Source organism: Anarhichas minor, unplaced genomic scaffold (assembly GCF_050575085.1).
Source record: "Anarhichas minor isolate MPS153535 unplaced genomic scaffold, ASM5057508v1 ptg000027l, whole genome shotgun sequence".
Classification (NCBI taxonomy): domain Eukaryota; kingdom Metazoa; phylum Chordata; class Actinopteri; order Perciformes; family Anarhichadidae; genus Anarhichas; species Anarhichas minor.
This window is the reverse complement of record NW_027466473.1, coordinates 4,913,603-4,935,804: the sequence shown is the minus strand read 5'-3', so window position 1 is coordinate 4,935,804 and position 22,202 is coordinate 4,913,603. Positions and strand designations below refer to the sequence as shown.

Sequence of the window (22,202 nt, the reverse complement as noted above, 5' to 3'; positions counted from 1 at the left end):
AATCGGAGAGGTTGGAGGGTAAGGGAGAATTGGTCATGCAGTCAGGTTACTAAGGCCGAGGATGGGCCGCAGGGCCTGCCAAGATGAACTCTTCTTTAAGCATCCCTCTGCATGATAAAGGCATCTTCAAAGGCTTGGAGCTAGACATAAAAATGGGTTTTTGCTTTGTCTGGGGAATCAATTGGATGAATATTATAGGATTCCTCCTGTTAGGTGAAAGCAGGGTAACGCATGATACAGATGGAGAAACAGGGATCCTGTGGTGATGTCTGCAAATTCCCAGGCCTTTAGGGGCTTGTGCCAAGCAAATTACGTTTTTCTTCCGGGTGGAGTGTAGCCCCAAAAGGTCTGAAATGTAATCTGTGAAGCAAATGCATTGTCTTGTCAATTCAACAAATAATTTGTTTCACAGTTTATACTTTTTTGTTTCACTGGAAAATGCAATGTACTTTTCAAGGTGATCATTTTAAGACAATGCTTCACAGATTGAATGGGTGAATACCTCTAACTTGATGTCTGACATGAAAAGCAGCATTGACCAAACTGAAACTAAACTGAACTTCCAGAGCTCATCAAATGAATCATCTCAACTAAATGGTTTCCTTCAACCATACGGTTTTCATTTTTCACATAAAAGTGTTAACAAATGAAAAAAAGCATCTAAAAAAAAAAACTAAATTAATTTGCCACAGAGATGATTTAAAGATTGATGGATATTAGACAGCACTTTCACCAACCAAAATGTCAGAGCAACTTCATACATCAAAGCATTATGGGTTGGGGCAGATGACTCAAATGGTATCCCTCTCTGCATGCCTAATGCACCTACCCTGAAGCTGACAACTGGGGTGGAGAGGGCTCAGATGGAAGTATCCCCTCCTCAGTCCTCCTCTGAGATGGCATCTGCCCAAATAGGTTGCTGCTTTCCATGGGGGGTGAAGGGGACTGGGAAGCTGGGTAGCTGGTTGCAGAGGTGGCAAAGGCCATGTGGGAACGGTAGCTGGGACTTGCTCTCCTGCTACCCTGGCCTTGGGCAGGTGAGGAGGAGGGGGTAGATCTCCTTGAGAAGCTGGCTGTGGAAGGAGGGAGGAGGGTAATCTCAGACATCTCTGGGGGTATGTGAGGTTGGACAATGCTGGGACGTGGCCTGGGACGTACTACAATCTCTGGGGAGCCCTCGTGAGAACTAAGGGGGCTTTGGGTGAGGGGTGAGAGTCGGGAGGGCTGGAGAACCACCTGATGCATGCCAGAATCCATCCTACGAGCCTGTCTGGGACTGAAACGAGGGGTGGTTTCAAACCATCGTGTGTCCAAGCTACTGAATTGGCTAGGGATAATATGGGCCATTGGATCGGTGTAAGGCAAAACCGGCACACCCATACCGTGGCTTGTGTGTCTTAGCTGCCCTAAATGTGCCTCTTGCATAGCAAAATGCTTGGCTGGGGAGCCACGAGGCCTGGCCTTGCTGGGAGACTTGCTTGAGCGGCTCTTTGGGGCCTGCAGTGGCAGGACAGCTGGGTAAGTAGGCATTGGAAGGGAGGAGGGCTGGAAAGCACTTAGGGGAAGAACATGAGGTGGAGGAGGATAGGGTGAGTCGTGGCGGAGATGCAAAGGGTGATGGGGCGGAAAAATAAACTGGGGCCCCTCCAGACTTGCAAAGGTGAAATCCAGTCCCTGCCAAATCTCCGGGGAACGAGAGGAAGAGGTGAGTGTCAGAGGAAGTGGGAAACCAGGGACAGCATATTGTGGGAAATCACCCTCCCCCATTTCTTCAGGAATCATGGGGTGACCGAAAGGACCTTCAGCAAGGTATGGAGGGGAGGACATGACTGAGCTGAGAGGGCTAGTATCAGGCATGTAAAAAGGAGGCGGGGGATCATGATCCCCAGGGTGGCCTAGGTAGCCATAGAAAGCTCTGTGGTGGAGAGAACCTCGGATCTGCCCAGTGGCCTGGAGCCGACTGCTCTCCATGATGGTCATACCTTCGAAGGGCCTCTGGAAACGAGGGCTGTAGGCTGGAGGTTGCAGGTAGGATTCCTGACTGGAGATCGGAGAAATCTGATGAGGCCGGAGTGGTGCCATAATTGGGGGCAGAGGCCTGGGATCGTCATTCTCTTCGTCTGACTGACGGAATTCAGGATAGAGGTCTGATTCTTCCACAAAGGGGAAGCCCTCAATTCGCCGGGGCTTAACAGACATTTCTGGGTCAGTGGGATCTATGACAAAGCGTCCATCTGGGCCACGGCAGATGAGTTCAATTGGTGTTGTTGCTTCAGCTTCATGCTTGGAGATGCCATATTTCTTGCTTGTTATTGCTCTTTTGGTCTTCTTGTATAAAGACAACTCCTCCCTCTTCCCCGGACTTTGGGGTGGTTTCATCCCACGCTGGTCATGACTATCTTCAGATGATTCTGACAGGGATGCCTTTGAACGAATGCTCTCTGGGCTCACCTTTCCTGATGATGACCTACAGAAAAGAATACAGAAGAAGTAAATCTTTAAATATTCATGAAGCCAGTACTCTGCGCAAAGCTTCAGTGAAGGTGCTGAAAACGGATCCAGCTACAATAAAACTAAAATGACAACACACCTTACACAGGAAGACGAGATATAAAAACACAGGTTTAATCAATAACATCGATGACGGCTGCACTCCATTGAGAAGATTATGAATTCTACTTCAAAACACCTTTTTGAAGTCATGAGTGAACAAAGATATCCTGCAAAACATGTTGCCTGCTAATTTTCAATTTGTGTGCTGTTTGCAACATCTTCACAAGTTGATAGGGATATAACAACCCTCCACTGTCCTGAACATAAACATGGAGTGACCAATGGGAACTTGAGAAGAACTATGACTCCTTTAATACCAGTCTCAACTTTTCTCTTGATACTAAATGTTATGAATTTTGCCTGACAGCCGGGAATTTATGTGTATTTGCTTCTGCATCATCTCAACTTTTCATTCAACAGTCACAAAAAGACATTATGTGCTGCTATGCCTCACCGTGGACAGATACTTCGCTTAAACAGAGAGGTTCAAGCGACTGTTTGCAGACGTTTGGTGACACAAGATCATTGTTTTATTTGTCAAGTAGTCAGGAAGGTGCACACAATGAGGGAAAACCACACACTAAAAGGACCAGTGGCAATCTCTAACATCCATCCATCCATTTTCCTCCGCTTATCCGGGGTCGGGTCGCGGTGGCAGCAGGCCAAGCAGGCTGACCCAGACTTCCCTCTCACCGGCAACATGTTCCAGCTCATTCTGGGGGATCCCGAGGCGTTCCCAGGCCAGCTGGGAGATGTAATCTCTCCAGCGTGTTCTGGGTCTTCCCCGGGGTCTCTTCCCAGTTGGACGTGCCTGGAAAACCTCCAGTGGGAGGCGTCCAGGAGGCATCCTAATTAGATGCCCGAACCACCTCAGCTGACTCCTTTCGACGCGAAGGAGTAGCGGCTCGACTCCAAGCTCCCTCCTGATGACCGAGCTCCTTACCCTATCTCTAAGGCTGAGCCCGGCCACCCTACGGAGGAAACTCATTTCGGCCGCTTGTAGCCGTGACCTTGTCCTTTCGGTCACGACCCAGAGTTCGTGACCATAGGTGAGGGTAGGAACGTAGACCGAGTGGTACATTCAGAGCTTTGCCTTCCGGCTCAGCTCCCTCTTCACCAAGACGGCCCGGTGCAGCGCCTGCTTTACTGATGCAGCCGCACCGATCCGCCTGTCGATCTCCCGCTCCATCTTACCCTCACTCGTGAACAAGACCCCGAGATACTTGAACTCCTTCACTTGAGGTAGGCACTCCATCCCCACCTGGAGGGAGCAATCCACCGGTTTCCGGCAGAGCACCATGGCCTCCGATTTGGAGGTGTTAACTCTCATCCCCGCCACTTCACACTCGGCTGCAAACCGCCCCAGTGAATGCTGGAGGTCATGATCCGAGGAGGCTAACAGGACCACGTCATCTGCAAACAGCAGAGAGGCGATCCCGAGACCCCCGAACCTGACGTTCAGGTTCTAACATACATTATATAAATTTTGGGCAATTCCATTAAAAAAAGGAAAATGAGAACAAGAAAGTGGTTTGTTGGTACACACACAGTGCCTTTCACTCTAGCTATCTGAAGTGTATTTGGACAGTGATACCATTTCATTTGTTTTGGCTGTGTACTTTATTTGAAATTAAATAATGACGTAATAAAAAAGAACTGTTTTTCAGCTTTAAAGCTTTGGAATGGGTAGCTTCAAATCTAAAATATTCCATTAAAATATTAAATATCCATGACTAAAAAAGCAACACAAAGTAAAAAAATATTTTGCCATTATAATAGAGAATTTAACAGTCAAACTGCTTCATTATGACTGTGCGAGTGTGGTTAGATTATTGACAGTGAACAAACAAAGCACCAACTGTCATTTTTTGCATCCCCGCTCATTTCAAACTAGTGTGAAGAGCACGGAGAAAAAATGGAAATATCATATCATAGTGAAATAACCAGTGTTCAGACTTAGGAACCCATCACCAACACTCAGAGGCTGACAGAGAAAATGGTGTTTTAATCCTTTAAGGATGTTCACATTCATACAAAGACTTGCAGCCTTTTCATACCTTTTTGACAATGCTAAATATTTACAGGGATGCATAAGGATATAAACACTCTCAAATGAAAGTTGAAGATGAGCAATACTTTTCTTTCAACAATGCCTACAACATCTAGGTGTATTTCAGTGTGTGGCATACATGTTTCAATAAATATGTAAGCATTTCTACGACCCCTTGCTGTTTCAGAGCTGGGAAGAAAACCTCCTTTATGCCACGTGCACTACATGATGCTCACGGTGAATATGTCAGGATGGCTAGCATGTTAACTGCAGTACTGACTGGAGTCAAGCTTGGGAGTTACAGCTTGCTTGACCACTCCAGGGCCAAATAGTAAGAATCCATGACGATGTCATAAGAGGAAACAAAGCTGGCCTTTGCACTAGATTCCAGCAACACTAGTTGCCATCAACAGCAATGTAACGCTCTGGTATGGCAGGCAGGTGTGACCGACAGGTGTGGGAGCAGAGGCTTTGACCCAAGACACCTGCAGAGGAGTGAGAATATAACCAACCATAGCTGGGCGTGACACTGGCTTTGTGTCACTACCAGGTCAAAGGTCATTATAATGCAGTGGTGTGCCGTCAGGGCCTGGAAGGCCTTCTCTGCTGGCCTAAACAGAATCACAAAGCTATATCTATTTTATAATTTAATAATTTTTCTTAAATACACTACATGTATTATAATTTATAAAAATATTTTCCCCTTATTTTCTCAATGCACAGCTACTGTCTTCCTCAGTTGCTCTGCTTCCAGTGCAGCTTGTTTTAAGTAGAGCTTTTATCCAATCAGATTTCACCTCTATGTCTCTAGGTAAGAAGAGAGGCCCGAGGCCTGCAGACTCTCAAGTGCATCCATTTGCAGTTTAAGTAAATGGGGACGATATTGTTGATTGTCATATTCTTCAACCAATCAGATCTTTAGTTTGACATGTTGGGCGTATTCTTTGACGTGTCAGCGCCTGCGAGCCGGCCTATAATGACGTCAGCATTACGTGCAGCTCAGTGTCCATGTGCAGCTCTGCCGCGAGGTGCAGAGTGTGCTGTGATTGGTCAGTGGGCGAGCACGTGACTATCGTGAAACGAAACTTAACAGCAGAGGCTTAGTCGGGTAGTGAATCACATCACGTGATGCAGCTCAGCCAATCAAATATGGGCATTCTGACTCAGTGAGATGTACCACACACCATGACACAGGGGGCTGAGACGAGGAAAGACATTGCAGAGCAGTACTACAATGCTCAAGTTGTGAAAGTAAAATCATAAGACGATCTCTTTGGGCCGAGACTTGTCATTAAGGAGTGATGGTGGGTCCCACAGCCAGACCAGCTGAGAACCACTGTCCTCCATGAGCGCAGAAAACATTATATTTTCCTGAATATAAGCTTCTGCATTTTCCAGATGCTCTAGTACTATTCAAACGTATTGTAAGTCTCGTACCGAATGTTACGTACATTTAATACGTACATAGTTACAGCATTAGAAACTGATAACTGTGGCGCCATCATGTGGTTATAAGGTGGTATTTCAGCTGCAGGACAACAGTGAAGGCCTAGGTATAAAATGCACGGCCCGCCACTGTTCTAATGAAAGTCAGCTGAGATAGCCCAATTGCTGCAACTGTCCTTTTTTTCCTGTGGGCGGCTTTGAGGGTGAGATTTCTGGGTGGCATCAAAGAATTCAAGTTGAGCGGTGACAGATGTACCTTGTATTTGTATTTGAGAATATGACCAGTACACACCACACTTTAAAGGACACGATATGAAACTCTGTTCTCATTTGGCGAGACATTTTTCGTTACTGACTTTGTCTTCTTATAGGAAGGAGTAAATGAAAACAATGATTGTTTTTGAAGCCACAGTTACTTTATTTAGTGGAAGATAAAACATAATAGCCACTCCTCATATGAATCACTCAGACTTGTGCTTATAATATAAGAAGAGTCTTTATAAGGCAGCTGACACTGTTACACCAGATAAATACTCAGATATGGTTTCTGTGAAAAAGCAAATATGCTTTATTGAGCTACAGAGACAGATAATACTAAAATATAGCTAGTTGTCATAAACTATGGTGATAATCTAAACCCATGTATATATTGTAACAGAAACACATACATCACAACAACTATGCTTGTCTTAATATGGGCTGCTCATACAATGTAACAATCATAACGGTTACTTTTCTGTTATGTCTGTTGATTTGACCATCATTCCCATTGGTTACAATAATCAGAAACTGTAACGTTGTTAAGTTGATGATGCTATTGTGTCACTGTTTCTCTAAGAAATACGGACTACAACCAAGACGAATAGTGGCCACAATGATGAGAAGCAGGCTATTTACTGTATGAGCAAAATCTTCCCGTCATGTACACGTAACAATAAGAAATACAGCTGATTATCTTCAAACTGGCTGCTTCACGACAAAAATAACATTAATTACTGTGTCATTACACAGCAACTGAATAAAGATTCAGTGATCACTACTGATGCTGTACAGAAAAAATAGGTCCTTCAAATCTACTCGATCCTCATTCAATCAGATAAAATAGCGAGTACAGACAAGGTTTTTCATAAGTTTACACAGAAGCTAAAAATGCAGATTAACAACTCAAACACTTGGCATTTATTTAACGCAACAAGGTAGATTAACAGGCAGAAACAAAAAGTGTGACTGTGACAGCATCTGGGATGAGAAAGGAATAGTGGTGACGTGAATCAATTCAAAGTGTCAAAAAGAAAGTGTTCCAGGTCACTTGCAGGTGAAACGGGGATTCAAAGGAGTGAGAAAGGACCCATCGCACACACAGCTCAGACTGTAGGAACGGCTACAACGCATAGAGTGCTGTGAACAATGCAGAAAACAAGGATTATGTTAAAGGAATAGTTTTTAGACGATTGATTCTCTCATATCTGTACGGTTACCATAAGGCTACAGCTGGTTAGCTTAGCTTAGCATAAAGACTACATTGGTGACTAAATCAGCCTACCAGCACCACTCTTTGCATTTCCCATAACGTCAAACTATTCCTTTAACAAATACAGCAAAGCACTGTGGTTGAACGCACATCTCAGGAATGATTTCATTGCTCTGGAAAGTCTCTCAATATTTATGTATTATTTTCAGACAAAAGCAGATATATATATATGCATGATGTCATTTACCAAAACTTTTTTCTTCACTTTCATTTCATGATCTGCCTCTCATTGATGTTTCAACGAATCATTACCATACAGAGAATGACCAGTTTACTGTATGTAGTCCACTAACAGGATCTCAGAGCAGGACAGCATTAGAGTTGATGAGACGTCAGTGCTGCTCCGATGTCTCTATATACGAAGCAAGAGCAAGGGGACGGTTAGGTTAGCTTAGCATTAAGACAGGAAGCAGGGGGAAACAGCTAGCCTGGCTCACTGCAAAGGCTAAAAGTACACTAATTAGCATGTTATACCTCATTCGTTTCCCTCTGCTTCCAGTCTTTATGCTAAGCTAAGCCAACCAACCCCTGGTCCCAGCTTCATATAGCGTACAGACATGAGAGATGTATCGATTCTGATTTAGCTTTATCCCCAAAGAGAAGAACGGGTTTTCCCAAAGTGTCAAACTATTCCTTCAGAGGGAGCCATATCATTTTAAAGTTCAAATATGTATTTTCGGTTTCTACTAAAACATGTTTGCATGCTTAAATGTTCATAAAACACATTATGTTTCTCATACGGTCTGTCTGAATATACCTTTATTCAACCGGTCTAAAAACACTCCGTTTTAGCGACTGTCTCTTTAAACCCCCCCCCCCCCCCCCCTAAAAAGCCCAGTCTGCTCTGATTGGTCAGTGTTTTTCTGCGCTTCTGAGAGAGTTTAGCAGCACCTCTACCGGCCACTGTACAGTTGTGACATCACAACCATACAGAAGTCCTGATGACTGGTTGAACGTGCAGTGTGCATTGCTCCCTGGATTGAAAGTTTTGATACGTTCAAAATATTGACAAAGCATCTTTTTAGCTTTTAAGCAGAAATGACATGAAATCTAACTTTTTACAATGTAGGACCTTTAAATAATCCAGATGTAAAGCTGTGAGATCCTCTTAGCCAATGACATACATTATAATGACCATTGGAAGTTTTGTAACTGGTATGGTGTCCAGAAGTCCAGAAAGATTACATGTCCCATGATCTACTCCTGCTGTCCTGAATGGGGATGAGTGTTAAGTTAAGAGATATTAGTAAACTGATTTTGTCATCCTGTCTCCTGAAATCTTGTCCCGCATGCTTTTATATCCCTAATACTCAGTGCTGAACTGAGATTTTTTTATTTGTTTTTTACATCTTCTGTTGATGAAGTTCCTTCATCTTTTCATCAATGAAAGACCAAGACCGGTATTGTTGGCGACTTTGTGGGTACATTTGGTCAGACACATGCAGCCAGGCCAGGACTCTGAGGAGCCGGGGGGGTTGAACCAAAGTGCAAAAGGGGGGTGTATACTGTGTGCAAGAACGGGGGGACAGCGGTTGGCACACTCACTGAGGACTGGAGGGTCGGGGCTTGTACCTGCCTGCGTCCAGCCCCTCCCAGTAGGGTTCAATGCTGGGAATGAGGCTAAGTGGGCTCCTGTAGAGGTGGGGAGATCAGACAGTAAGAAGTGAGGAGAGTATGGAGGTTAGGAGGAAGCGCGTCAATGAGGCATCTTTGAAACAGCAACAGAAAAAGAGAGGAAACAGGTTGATATTATTAAGTGGGTTGAAAAAAGGAGAGGAATGGGAAGAGGCATTATTAGTAAGCCGCAGAGAAGATCGGAGAGAAAGGCTGCCATGGAGCAACTAGAGGGCGATAAAGGCAGGGTTAGGTTATTGAGGCCCAAATCCTACATTCTCATAACCACAGCACTATTCCACTGATACTCAGTCTTCTCGAGGTGAATGCCATTTTTCCCCACAGACACGAGACGGTAGAAGAGGGGCGAGCAGGGAGAAATCAAGCGAATGCGTATTTCGTGGAATGAGACGTGTGACTGCTGATGACGGCTGCACCGCTGTGGTGCCGCTCTGTTGCTTGGTGTTGGGAAACATTGGCCTATGCATGTTGTCATACATCAAAACTTTGCAAAGCATCCACACAAGCACAGCAACCCCGTATTTGGACTGTACAGATCAGTCAAACAGTAAATATGTAAGTGTTAGGTTAATGTGTAGACATCTTAAATCTTTTTTCTGATTTTAAATGAGACAATCTGGATTAAAACTGGTGCTGTTTGTAATGTTATCAGACAATTATCAACTGTTTCCACTAATTGATCTGAGACTGTTTTTGTTTTTTCCTACCACTGGGAGTTGCCAGAGTCAGACATTGTTAAGGTCTAAACACGGGGGCTTTGAGAGGGTTTCTTTGTCATTCTAACACACACTTAAGGTGCTTTCACACCTGTAGTCGGGTTAATCCGGTCCAGACCAAGGACAATAATGATACCTTGTTGCATTTTAGTTCCTTTTTTTTGGGAGACTTTTTACAAACAAATCAAAAGGAGTAAACATTTATAGTTATAGCGACTGACAGGTCATCCTGTATCATCAGGACCCACGTGAGGGAATCTAACTCCTGTACTGTCAGAAGTTTATGCCGCACTTTAATGCTTCTGATGTGTGTATTTGTGTGCTTTGGTGTCACAGAGAGCTAATAAATAAATAACTGAGTATAAGCATTATTAGTATTATTAGACTGCAAATCGAGCACATGTTATGAATTATTACTATCAGGTAGAGACAGTAACATCTCAGAGCTTATTACTGAGGGATCACTGTTATATACTTTTTAATGGACTTCATGAACTAAGAGCAGTGAACTGACGTTCATACGTGTCACCATGCTTCGCAAATTATTTGCATAAATAGGTTAGGCTATATACATGGCAGATGGATTTATTAGTAGCTTAGCTTTTCAAATCATGCTACATCACAAATATGCTATCATAAAATCCTGTGGTTGGTGCGTTTGCTTTCACACCACAAACGCACCGCTCACGAGTCCACCTGGAAGTGGACCAGGACCCAACCTTTTCCGGTCGGTCTCGGTTCGGGTGTTTGGTCCGCACCAGCGTTCCGTTGACAGCTTTCACACGGGCCCAAATGGACCTTACTAACCGAGCAGACGGACCTGTGTTTGTTTTAACCGAACCAAACAGGTTAGGTGTGAAAGCACCCGAAAAGGCCGATAATACTTTATATCATCTAATTGTCAACAAATTACACGATAAAAGCCAACTCGTGTGTCTGTCTCTCATTACATTCTGAATCCACAACCCTGTCTGTGGTGCTCAGACTCAAGCCCACTGGTTCCTCCTGAAGACGTCAATTCTACATACTGTCTTTAAAAGGATGAATAAACAACAAACGTCACTACAACAGGAGTAAATAGTACATTTTCAGCCATGGACCAGGTGAGCTACTGAGTAGTTAGGGCAGCAGGTGCATGCGTTACGGAGTCAAAATAAACTACAGTGTGTAGGAACATGTCACCCAGTGCAACAGTGTTTGTCTGGGATGTGTTTGTGGACAACAATAGATCTCTATGGGACAGAGGACGAAGATGTATCAGACTTTGAGACACATTTGAGACACACATTGAGACATTTTCACTTGTCTCATACAGGTGTAACATCATGATGGATACTTTCCTTTTATTAGGTGTGCCAGTGCCAGGGCTCCAGCCTGTGCACGCCAGCACACTGGCATGTCTCACTAGAGCCCTGGTTAATGTTATAAGTCACACGTGTGCTCTTCCTGTTATGATATAACAAAATGTCAGCTGTGAAAAGAGTCAATGGAGGGACCTGAGGTGCCCTCTATGATGGTGGGTTGGATGGATTTCAGGGTCAACATGGACAGAATTAATGTCGGATGATTTGTTCTTCTTCTATAAACACAAGGAGCATGCAGGATCGACATCACTGACGCAATAATGTGAAGTTGTTCTTTAGGTATCGACGGGATACGTTGATGTGTATGATCCTAACTGGTGTGTTGTGTCATCATGGGGTTTGCAGTAGATGCAGTACAGCTCTGTGCAGTGTAGCAGTGAAGCAGTGCTGTGAGTCATGTTGGGGTTACTTACGGTGTTTCCATGCTTTTTCTGCAGTGGGTTATGGAGAGTGGGGGGTCTGGAGAGAAGACAGAAAGAGGCCATTAAAGATCAGTTTTATGTGTATGTTTTAATTAAGTTTGTATGATAATTACTGCAGCGTTTTCCGTCTCTCGTTTCAGAACTACTAACAGAAGCAGTGTAAGAGACGGAGCGGATGAACTGCTTTCACATTCAGGGCAGAATTAAAAGCCCCTGCACTTCATATTTATACTGAGGGCTTTTTTGGTATTGATGATAAACAACACTGATCCGAGACATTTACATATGAGGTTTATAGAAACTTCATTCCCCCAAAGACGACATCAGTGTTGCTGCAGCTGAGCCTGGAGCAGGTTTGATACAGAGTGGAAAGAAAATAGAAAAATGCAAATGAGGCTATAACAAAAAAACATCAAAAATAATAACTGACTATAGCCATGGCTGCTTTCTGAAGTGTCATTAAGCTTATTGTTGCTTACATTCTAAATCAAACTATTAAATGGATGTTTGCTGTTTGAACTGGAAATATGTAAATATAAAAAGCTCATTCTAAGGTAATGAAAACACAACAATTCTTCTTTTCAGGTATTTATACACTTAGGACAACATAGTTAATAATATTATATTGCATTTCTGCCAATAGATCCTCCTGAATGCTACACACTGTTCCTTTAATGTATTCTGTACAATATGAAATAATCTTCTCATCTCGTGCCATATTTTATAAGTTCCCAAAACATTGACTTAGTGATATTGGAGACAACTATTAATGGCCGTGACTTCCTCCCTCACCTCTTTTCCTCTTAAGCTTCCTCCTGCGCTGCTTGTTGACGAAGCAGGCCGCCATCGTACTGAACAGGACAGCTGCTGCCAGGAAACAGATGGTGGCCACGATGCCAGCCACCACAGGCCGCGCCAGTCCACGTTCCTCCACCATCTCCGGAGGAGGGAAGAAGTCTGTGGGGTGAGGAGGGAAGAGTCAGGGACGCTGAGCTGGTGGAAGTCACAGTGTAGCATCAAAATGAAAAGGATGTCAAAATAAAGGACGTGACAGTTTGCAGTTGGGACATGGTGTGTGGGCAGAGACGTGGTCTTCCTGGAGGTAGAAGGGAAATGGACAGTTGAATGGAGGAGCGAGCAAAGAGAGTAAAAGAAACAAATGATAAACTTTAAGTTAGCTCACTAGACTTCTGATATGGCACTGCTCAAGATTAATGCTAAAGTCAACATTCATATCCTGGCTCTGAAAGCGGGGCTGATATTTACGGTGAGATTACCACGCAGAAATAAGAGCACGCTGTCCTTTGCGAGAACACACTGTGCTCTGATTAAGCAGCTATTTAATTATATGAGAAACTGAATCAGAATTTTCTGACGTTAATTTGGGGGGGGGGGGGGGGGGGGGGGGTAAAGGAAAGAGACACCTCGTGCAATACTTTGTCGGTTCCTGCAGAGGAGCCTTTCAAGTGAAAGGAAAAGCCGTTTCCAATGAGATTGAAGTATGCAGGAGCTGACCTTTACTGCATATTGTAATGTGTTACATGCCATGATGACTAAGCAGAATGTAAACTGTCTTCCCCGTGCAGTGTAGAAAGCTGTGGAGGCTACATGTGCACTGCATTATCTTTGGATTGTGTTCTGCTTGGAATAATGCTTTGTGTCAGATCACATTAATTACCAAGTTTAAAATTCTTAAATGCTTTAAATTCTACTATTCTGCAGAAAAAAAAATCCAGAATCTATGAATATTCTAACATGTTTCACTGCTGGACACAAGATGTCTCTTACTTCACTGAAAGGTCCATTCTCAACAGTGCTGGCAAGTAACTAAGTACATTTAATCAAGTACTGTATTTGTAGTTACTTTGCAGATTCATATCAGTGAATACAATATATAATAAATGAATACATTATGTTGTACTATTATTGGTTAAGAGTTTATTGATTGGAGGGGGAAAGTCACAAGCTACGCAGCAGTGTGTAAAGCAACTAAAGTGATGAACACATGAATGCATCACTTACAGTATGATCTCATTTATTTATTCTCAAATGGGCCATTCTGTATAATAATGAGCAGGTGTAGTTTTGGCACATTATGTTTTGATTTAAATGTACATTTACTTCACTCAAATGTTGAATGAATGATTTCAGCTGTAACACAACGTTCTCACACTGTGCTGTTGCTTTTATTTATTTGTTATGACACGGCCATACATGACAAATGAACATGAAGGCTGGTTTGCACTTGTTAATAATAATGAACAGAATAAAGCTATTATTACTGGTTTGTTTTAATGCTGCGTCAACGTAAACTGAAGGGAAATAGGACGTAATGAATGTACAGAATATCATAAATCAACCATAGCCATAATAATCCTAATAATTCAGAGAAGCTGATACCTGGCTATTATTATCCACATACTGTCTGTGGGAAAGGAGACAGTGGATGGGATGCTTACAGACGTAAGTCTCTTACATTGGTTTCCTTCACTGAGTAATAGCTTGTCAACCTGGACATGAACTTTGAATTATGATTCAAACTTAAAGTGATCATGGTGTCACTGAGAGATGTTCTTGAATATTTATAACATAAACCATCTCGGTGTGTAGAACCATTTAGATCAATTTATTCAAAGTGCTGCAGCTTAAGATTTCCCAAACAAGCTGTAGCATATTTATAACAGGGATGCTTATTTATTGAATATTAATCAGGATGACGATTTTGGCTTTCCCAAATTAACAGAACACGATCAACTGCGATATTGCCGTTCAAAATGCGTGCTCCGCTTCTAGAAATCTTCGCTGCATATCAAATCGAGCGCTTCCTAAACCAACAGCCAGCAGCACAACATGAAAGTGTACATGAAAGTTTAGCTAAAATGTGGAAGTGCAATAAAAATGTTTTGTGCCCTAAAATCAATGAATAATCGAGATCTCAATGTTGATAAGAAATAATTGCATTTATCATTTTGGCAATAATCCTGCAGCCTTACATTCTAGAGCTGTCTTTCTTCTCTGTTCAACACGGCAGAGTTGTGCACTATCAATATTCTTACGGTAATGAAAACCCAGCCAGAGCAACTTTAAGTCCCGCTGTAGAGCAACCAACTCCTCACTTATTAATGCTGGAGCTGTTTTAGTGGCCGACATGCTAATGAATCGCTCAGTGACGACCAGCGGGGATTATGTGTCAAGCTTTGTTTTAGTGGTTCATGTGCTGCAGTGAAGCATGATACAGCAAAATGCAAAGTGTTGCACCGTTCATGAAATAACTACTGATCATCTAGAGAACACCTTTCACCTTCAGTAAGAGAGGGTGCATCCACATCATGTATGGAGTATGATGCTGATTGATATTGATATGCACAGGAAAAAAAGCAGTCAAATTACTACTTTTGAGCCTTTGATCACCACTGAGCGTAGCTCTACACATGTACCAGTAGGGGGCAGCAGAGTGCATCCAGAGATCCGTGAGCATATCCAGTCTATAAACGCTACCAACAGCTGCTCTTCCCAAATGATGTGTACCCAGTGATCTCTGCAGGGGAGTGACATCACATTTTGACGGGTTTCGTTTCAGACTTTAAAACAGACTTTAAGCGTTGCGACCAAGAAAAGTCTGGCTTTGATGAATCTTTTCTTTTTAGCACAAAGCCGCCTGATTCAATCCATGGGAGACAGGCAGAGCGATGATGTCATACTTTTCAGGAAGGTACAAAAGAAGTGTGCATGTAAAGAGAGCTTACATTCAATAGTGCTGAGTGGGCAAAATGTAAAGTTGGGAGCTGCTGCGTGTGCAATACATCTGCAGCCTCTCCTCGGCTCAACTCATTAAGATCGCCCCAGGTTACAGATGCAGCTTGCCGCCAGAGGTTGTTGGTTTGAGTCCCGTTTGAGCACTGAAAAGCTCCTCTGAACTTCTCGGGGGCGGTGAGCTGAGAGTCAAGTGTGTGCACTGTGTGGGCTCACCTGTGCTGGACACTCCTACTATGTTGCTGGGCTCGCTCATGGTGTCGTCCATGACGGCCATGACGCGGAACTCGTACCACGCCTCCTAGGAGCAGGAGAGCAGAGAGAGAGAGCTACGTTCAGAAGGTCAAACTCGTGTCTGGTGTCTGTCGGGCTGCAGGATTCTGTTTGTGTCTCCAGAGACCAGCCAGCTGAGTCACAGAGGCTTTGTGGATATGAATAGTTACCTTTCAGTGTTCAACAGATTCCAAAACCCATCATTGTTCCTGCAGTTTATAAATAGCACAATGGAAACTAGAAGTCATGCATTCAGATTAAGAATTATTATTTTTTTTTATTAAAGGGGCACTCCGCTAATTTTACAAACTCTTATGACTTCTTAAGCGCTCTAGAAACAAAACAAAATCACACTCCTGATGTCATAATGATGTCGTCAGGGTGATCTTGGATCGACATTGACATTTTTACTTTGCAAGGCTTGTGTTATTCCCATAGTTGTGAAACATAATATAATTTTTACGGTGCATTATAATCACTGTTATAATCCATTATAATGTGATCATAAGTTACTCTCAGTCATCATTGTTTGCTCTAAGGGAAAAAAAGAACATCTAAGATGTCAGTGAGCAATAATGAAGTATCATGATACTTATAACTTCTTAAATAATGCTTTATAATGTGCTATCTATGAGTGCTTATAACACATTATGTTTATAATGCATTATAGACGTGGGCGTCATAAAAAATGTTTTCAAAAAGAAAAAACATGTTAATGCCAAATTAAGAGAAGTTTGGATGATAAAGTTTACTGATTTTATTCAGACAGCAGAATGATGTAAACCGTAATAAACAGAAGCTTCATGTTAAAATCAATATCATATCACGAGGTTGTGCTGTGATCAGACCAATATGCATAAGGAGGAGCAAGTAATAAGAATCTCAATAACGTGGATATCCTAATGGATCGATAACGTGGCTGAAGATGGATAAATCACCTGTGACTCAGTCATGATGAAAAGACATTAAACCTCCATTTCATTTCCTCGGTGGCTGCCTGTGCTCTCCACAGAGCAGGGTCAGCTGTGGAGCTGGCAGAGATTCAGTTCTTGCTCAAAGACACCTCAGCAGGGGTGCAACACCTGCTTTGCTGTACTGTTGACGTAACGCCCACAAACCAACGGATAAACATGCCGTGAACTGTTTCCTGCACCGTCAGGAAGAAGATTGAGGATGTGGGGAAGCGGGTCCAACCAAACAGAGCAGTCCCCTCCCTGGTCAATTCACCTCACAGTAAAAAATGTGCAGCAAAAAGAGTTATACAAGCGAGGTGCATTGTGTGTGTGTGTGTGTGTGTGTGTCTGTGGTGAGAGAGCTGGAGAGAGGTGTGTGTGGGTGTTTGCTGTGCAGTGGAAGGATCTGCATGGAGCTGACAGCGGCAGTTAGATTGAAGAAAAGAAGCTCAAACGTGTCACGGCAGGAGAATTAGCCGACACGCGCGAAGATGTGGAATGCTTAAAAATAAGTATTGTGTCAGTAAAATTCACCGTCCTCTTCATACGGACTGTTACATTGTATCGAAACTTCACGTTTCGGTTGCTCGTCTGTCTTCTCGCTCAGTAGAAGCTAGTGGCAGACCTGCAGAGGTAAAAGCACACGTGTGCGTTCTGGACGTTCGACATAACATATAATAACCAGAAATGGCACAAATTAAAACCCACAGAGGTGGTCAGAAAGTGTGCACACCTGCATTGTTACTATGACAACCAAGGTGGATGTGGCAGAATCTGATCTGGGTAATCTAGAGCAGTATTTCAAAAAACAAATCTTTGCCTCAAGTCTGAACATAGCAGCCTCAGTGTTGGGATTTGTTCAGGTAAGCTATTAAATAAAGTTTTTTCCTGCACTGTGAAACGGAGCAGAAAAAGGTAGAAGGGGGCTAGGCTGTGGAGGCCTCTGGTGGGTGATGGGGAACTGGATTCTTTGCTCACTCTGGCGCAAGGGTGGGTGAGCAGACAAGCAGCTGAATTTGGGATGTGATGTAGTTTGTTGTGGATTTTGGTGGACTGTGCTGTACAGGATGCTGTCGAGAGATGAGAGGAGGGCAGTTTTGTAATGTGGTTAAGGTGGTGATCGAAGGAGAGGGTTTGATCAAAGATAACATCAAGGTTACAGATCTGGGCGAAAGCAGTAAGAGGGGAGCCATCGATGACAGAGACAGCGTGGCGGGAGGGATCTGGGGCCTGATTATGAGGATTTTAGTTTTGGATTTATTGATACCAATTTGAACCAGGCAAGGGCAGTGCCAGTGATGTTGGAGGAGGACTCAAGGCAGGTGAGGAGGATGGAGTGATTGGTGGCGTGGAAGGCAGCACTAAGGTCAAGTTGTAAACATATGTTGAGGGTGTGGCCATCAGCGGAGAGGACGAGGTTATTGGTGACTCTCATCAGGGCGGTTTCTGTGCTGTGTTGGGGTCTGAAATGATTTATATGGTTTTGTAGAGTTGGTTGGAGTGCAGGTGGGTTTTGAGTTGGGAGGCCACGGTGTGTTCCAGGTTTTTAGGCGGAAAGCGGAGATTGGAACTTACTGCTTGGAATAATTCTCACTGCTCTCAGGCACAATAACAACCTGCTCAGCACCAAACGGCAGGCGGACACAGTTAGCGACTTGCTAATAGAGTAAAGACTTGCTAGAGTGAAAACCAGAACTAGAAGAGAGTGAATGCTGGACTTACATTCATCAGGTGGACACAAACATGACTCATAATGAATGATTATGCTGCTCCCTAACTGCTGGATGTGTAAATAAACTTGAAAGATATGGATACGTCAATGTTGTGTTAACAACTTGTTTCCCCAGCCCCCAAGTGGCCAAAATATCAGTTATTGCAGGTTAAAGCCTTCAGGACAACCTTCAGGTCTAAAAAGTGAAGCCAGTGCAGAAGTGTCTTAAAGCTGCATTCTTTCTAATGGCCAACAGGGGGCGACTCCTTCAGTTGCAAAAAGACGTCTGATTGTATCGAACTCTATGAAAACATCCCCCTATATGCCATATATATATATATATGTATATGTGCACATTTGAATGGCATATTTAACCCTCTCCTCCTCTCCTATTTAACGTCCCAGACACTTCTTTAGCGTGGAACTGGTCAGATGCAGGTTTTCTATAACACTGTGTGTGAGGTCTACAGTTCGGGTCCTGTCTTTTACCTGGATCAGGTCTCGGGCGAGCAAGTCCGTCTCCCCAGCAGGAATGCTGTCGTCCAAGACCTCCCATCGCTCCCCGAGGCGAAACTCCATGACGTAATGCTGGATAGGTGCTGTATGATTGGCAGGCGGGATCCAGGTGAGCAGGACTCCCTGCTGCGTGCGATTGGCTGTGAGGCACCGTGGTGGAGTAAGCAGCACCAATGGTTCAGGGGTACTTATAGGAAATACTGGAAGAGCACATACGGGTTGGGAATGTGTGTGTGAGTCACTCAGTTATATATTCAGTGAGCAGTTCCACCAGTGAATCAGCCCCCCTTTACATTTTGACACTGTTTCAGAGCATTACTTCACATGACTTCTTCAGGTCCTCATTTACTAATTCAGGTGGTCAACAGTTGATGGTATCCAACATTGAGCTACTCGTTTTTTTCTTTTGCCTCAGTAACAATAATAGTGTTAATAGATGTGTTGTTGAATGTGACTTGAAAATGTTTTTTTTAAAGGAGAGAACAAGCAGCCCCCCGGCTGAATGCTTTGTCGTCTTCGACACAGAAGGTGATGCAGCCTGAATGGTTACCCCAATGTTCAGCATGTCACTTATCTTTAAGTAATAATCTGTGACAGCTTCATTTATACTTAATAAATGTCCCTTTCATCGCTGCCAGGAGAAATGGTGCTGTAGAATGGATGATTCAACCACAGCCTAGGCTTTGTCTTTGTGGTTCTGATAATCTGGTTTTTCCTGTAAAAAGAAGTCTTAAATGCACGGAAAATATGTGAATTTAAGTTATATGTTGTATTTCTGTACACTTATATATGTTTGAACTGTTGATTTTAGATTAAGACATCTTGGCTGTTATCTGGTTAAGAGATTCTTTCTCTGCACTCTGGTGTTTGCACTTTTTAGACAGAGATGATTTGTTGGAAGAAGAAACACCTCTTTGTTGTTTTTGATGTTCAAAAAAACAAGGAGTGTGCTGTGTCTTTTTGCTGTTTCAGAGTTCGACTCAACTTTTAAAAGTAGCAACCAGGCATCAGTGTTTGGTTGCCGAAACTGAAAATATGGCTGCCGTTTTTAGTCACCTTATATTTTGAGTGATTACTATGCAGTTATACGTCAGCTTAATAATAATAATGTGACGCGTGTAGATGTCATATGTATGTATGCGTCCGTCCAGCTCAAAGATGCCGGGATAGTTCACCTCCCAACGATTTCACAAATGTTGTTTTTTGTTCAGGTTCATCTGATTCTTTGTCAGCTGAATCAATTTGCACATACGTAAATAATTGGTTGCCAATAGCAACCAGGTAACTGTTACTGTCGAGCTCTGTGTTTGTATAAGACCATCACATCGGACATCACCTTCATTTCAGACAGGCAGTGAGCAAGTCGCTCAGCAGTTGTGGTGTAAATGGCCAAACAATAACTATAATGTCACTTTATTGGGTGATGTCCAGTAATCCACCAGTAATATCTTAATAATATGATTTGAACTGCTCAATTTGTGTAATACTTACATGTTTTTAGCCTTTTCTCGGACTGACTGGCTTAAACAACATCCTCATTGTTCTATTGTTTTTGTGATGTTTGGTACAGTCACATCCTGTTCTATCAACAAATATAGGCCTGCAGTTTAATACATAGAAAACAGTTGCAATTTATATCCCAACATTGGTCAGAAAAATTGCATCTTTATACTTTTTTAATAATTTAGCCTAACAATATAACTTTTCATTAGGGCCAGAAAATAATATGTTCATTAATGAATTATCACTATTATTGTTTATGACTGAATGGAAGCTCATAAAACATCAGCACGATCCTCCCTAGCTGAGACGTGAAACACGACCAGCACTCACACGGAGAGGGTGTTGTTTGGATTTCCCCGAGCGGAGGCGTGAAACATTTACTTGTCAGACCTCATTTACAGCAGAGAACTCTCTCAAACCGTTGCTCTACACACTGGAGCGCTAACCTTTTCTGGAATGATATCCAGGAATGTCTCTTGAGCTGGCTTACTTTTATATTAATACATTAACCAGAGCACTTTCCATAGTTCTTTCAACATTGTTCCTACTTCTTTAGAGACAAATTCTTTATTTGAAAATGTTAGAATACAAATGAGAATAGATCTTTACGATCCTTGGTGATCCAGGAAATTTTAATTTTTCACAAAAAGATAAGAAATGTTTAGTCTCAAGTAAGTAAGTAGACTTTCTGCTCATTCGACGTGCCTAACTTGCCAAAGCCATTTCATTATAGGATCCCTTTTGTCACAGTGGAGCAGCAGTGAGTACACTCACCTGGTGTGTTCACAGTGACAACCTCGCTGAAAGGGCCTGTGCCAAGCTTGTTTTGGGCTAAGATGCTGAATTGGTACGTTGTCTCTGGCTCCAAGCCGGGCACCACCATCCAGTCGTGGCCTCCAGGCACGGGTATGGAAAGCCAGTCGTGTGGACCTAAACGCTCCCTCTTCAGCCTGGACAGGCGGCAGGATGAGAGGAGGTGAGCGGAGACATTTTGAGAGATCACTTTTCTCAGCACCATTATCATCACACAGTTTTGCTCGTCACGATGTAACATAATGTGACGTCATTTCTGCAACAGTTCTAGTTCCATCATTGATCCAACATCATGTATTTTTGTTCACTTCATTCACAACGTGACTTCCACGTGATGGTAATAAAGCCCATGCTGCGCTCAGCTTTGCGGGTTTGCCCATGCCATACATTCAGCTGCACCTCATCACCAGATAAAGCATTAAACTTACACATGCAACACTCATGCTCTAAACACCTAGTGCTATAGTAAAGCACTTCCTTTATACTGTATGTATCACCTAGTGAGATAGTGTTTTCACCAACATAGCTACTGTAGCACTGTGAAGTGCACACAGTTCAATATATGAATTAAAGGGGACATATCATAAAAAAACACACTTTTTCAGTTCTTGTGCACGTGTGTGAAATAAGACAACTCTCTAAAAGAGACAGACGCTAAAACGGAGCGTTTCAGTCAGATTGAATTCAGATATATTCAGACAGACACTATGAGCCAAATGTTGTGTTTTTTGAAGATTAAAGAATGTAAGAATGTTCTAGCAGAAATATCACAGCACTGTGATGAACCTGAAAATGAGCATGAGATGTCCCCTTCAAAGCATCAATAAAAGGGGAGGATTTTTCTGCCCCAGAGTTCCTTAATATGACGTATCTGGTAAAGTTTTGTTCTCTCCTTGATACAGCTGCACAGCACACACTTGGCCTGGAGTACGCCTTAATTAAAATTAGAAATGCTAATCCAAT

At 43.0% G+C, this 22,202-nt stretch overlaps 1 protein-coding gene across 1 annotated transcript in view; it reads right to left on the bottom strand.

Moving 5' to 3' along the window:
- igsf9bb (immunoglobulin superfamily, member 9Bb) overlaps positions 1 to 22,202 on the bottom strand; it is a 106,611-nt gene that overhangs the window by 6,320 nt on the left and 78,089 nt on the right. The window contains exons 13-19 of the mRNA XM_076102120.1: positions 21,201 to 21,376; positions 18,897 to 19,123; positions 15,687 to 15,771; positions 12,510 to 12,674; positions 11,709 to 11,754; positions 9,126 to 9,212; positions 830 to 2,467 (exon numbers count right to left, since the gene is read on the bottom strand). Of these exons, the coding sequence (XP_075958235.1) occupies positions 830 to 2,467; positions 9,126 to 9,212; positions 11,709 to 11,754; positions 12,510 to 12,674; positions 15,687 to 15,771; positions 18,897 to 19,123; positions 21,201 to 21,376 (2,424 nt within the window). The remainder of the gene's footprint in view (positions 1 to 829; positions 2,468 to 9,125; positions 9,213 to 11,708; positions 11,755 to 12,509; positions 12,675 to 15,686; positions 15,772 to 18,896; positions 19,124 to 21,200; positions 21,377 to 22,202) is intronic.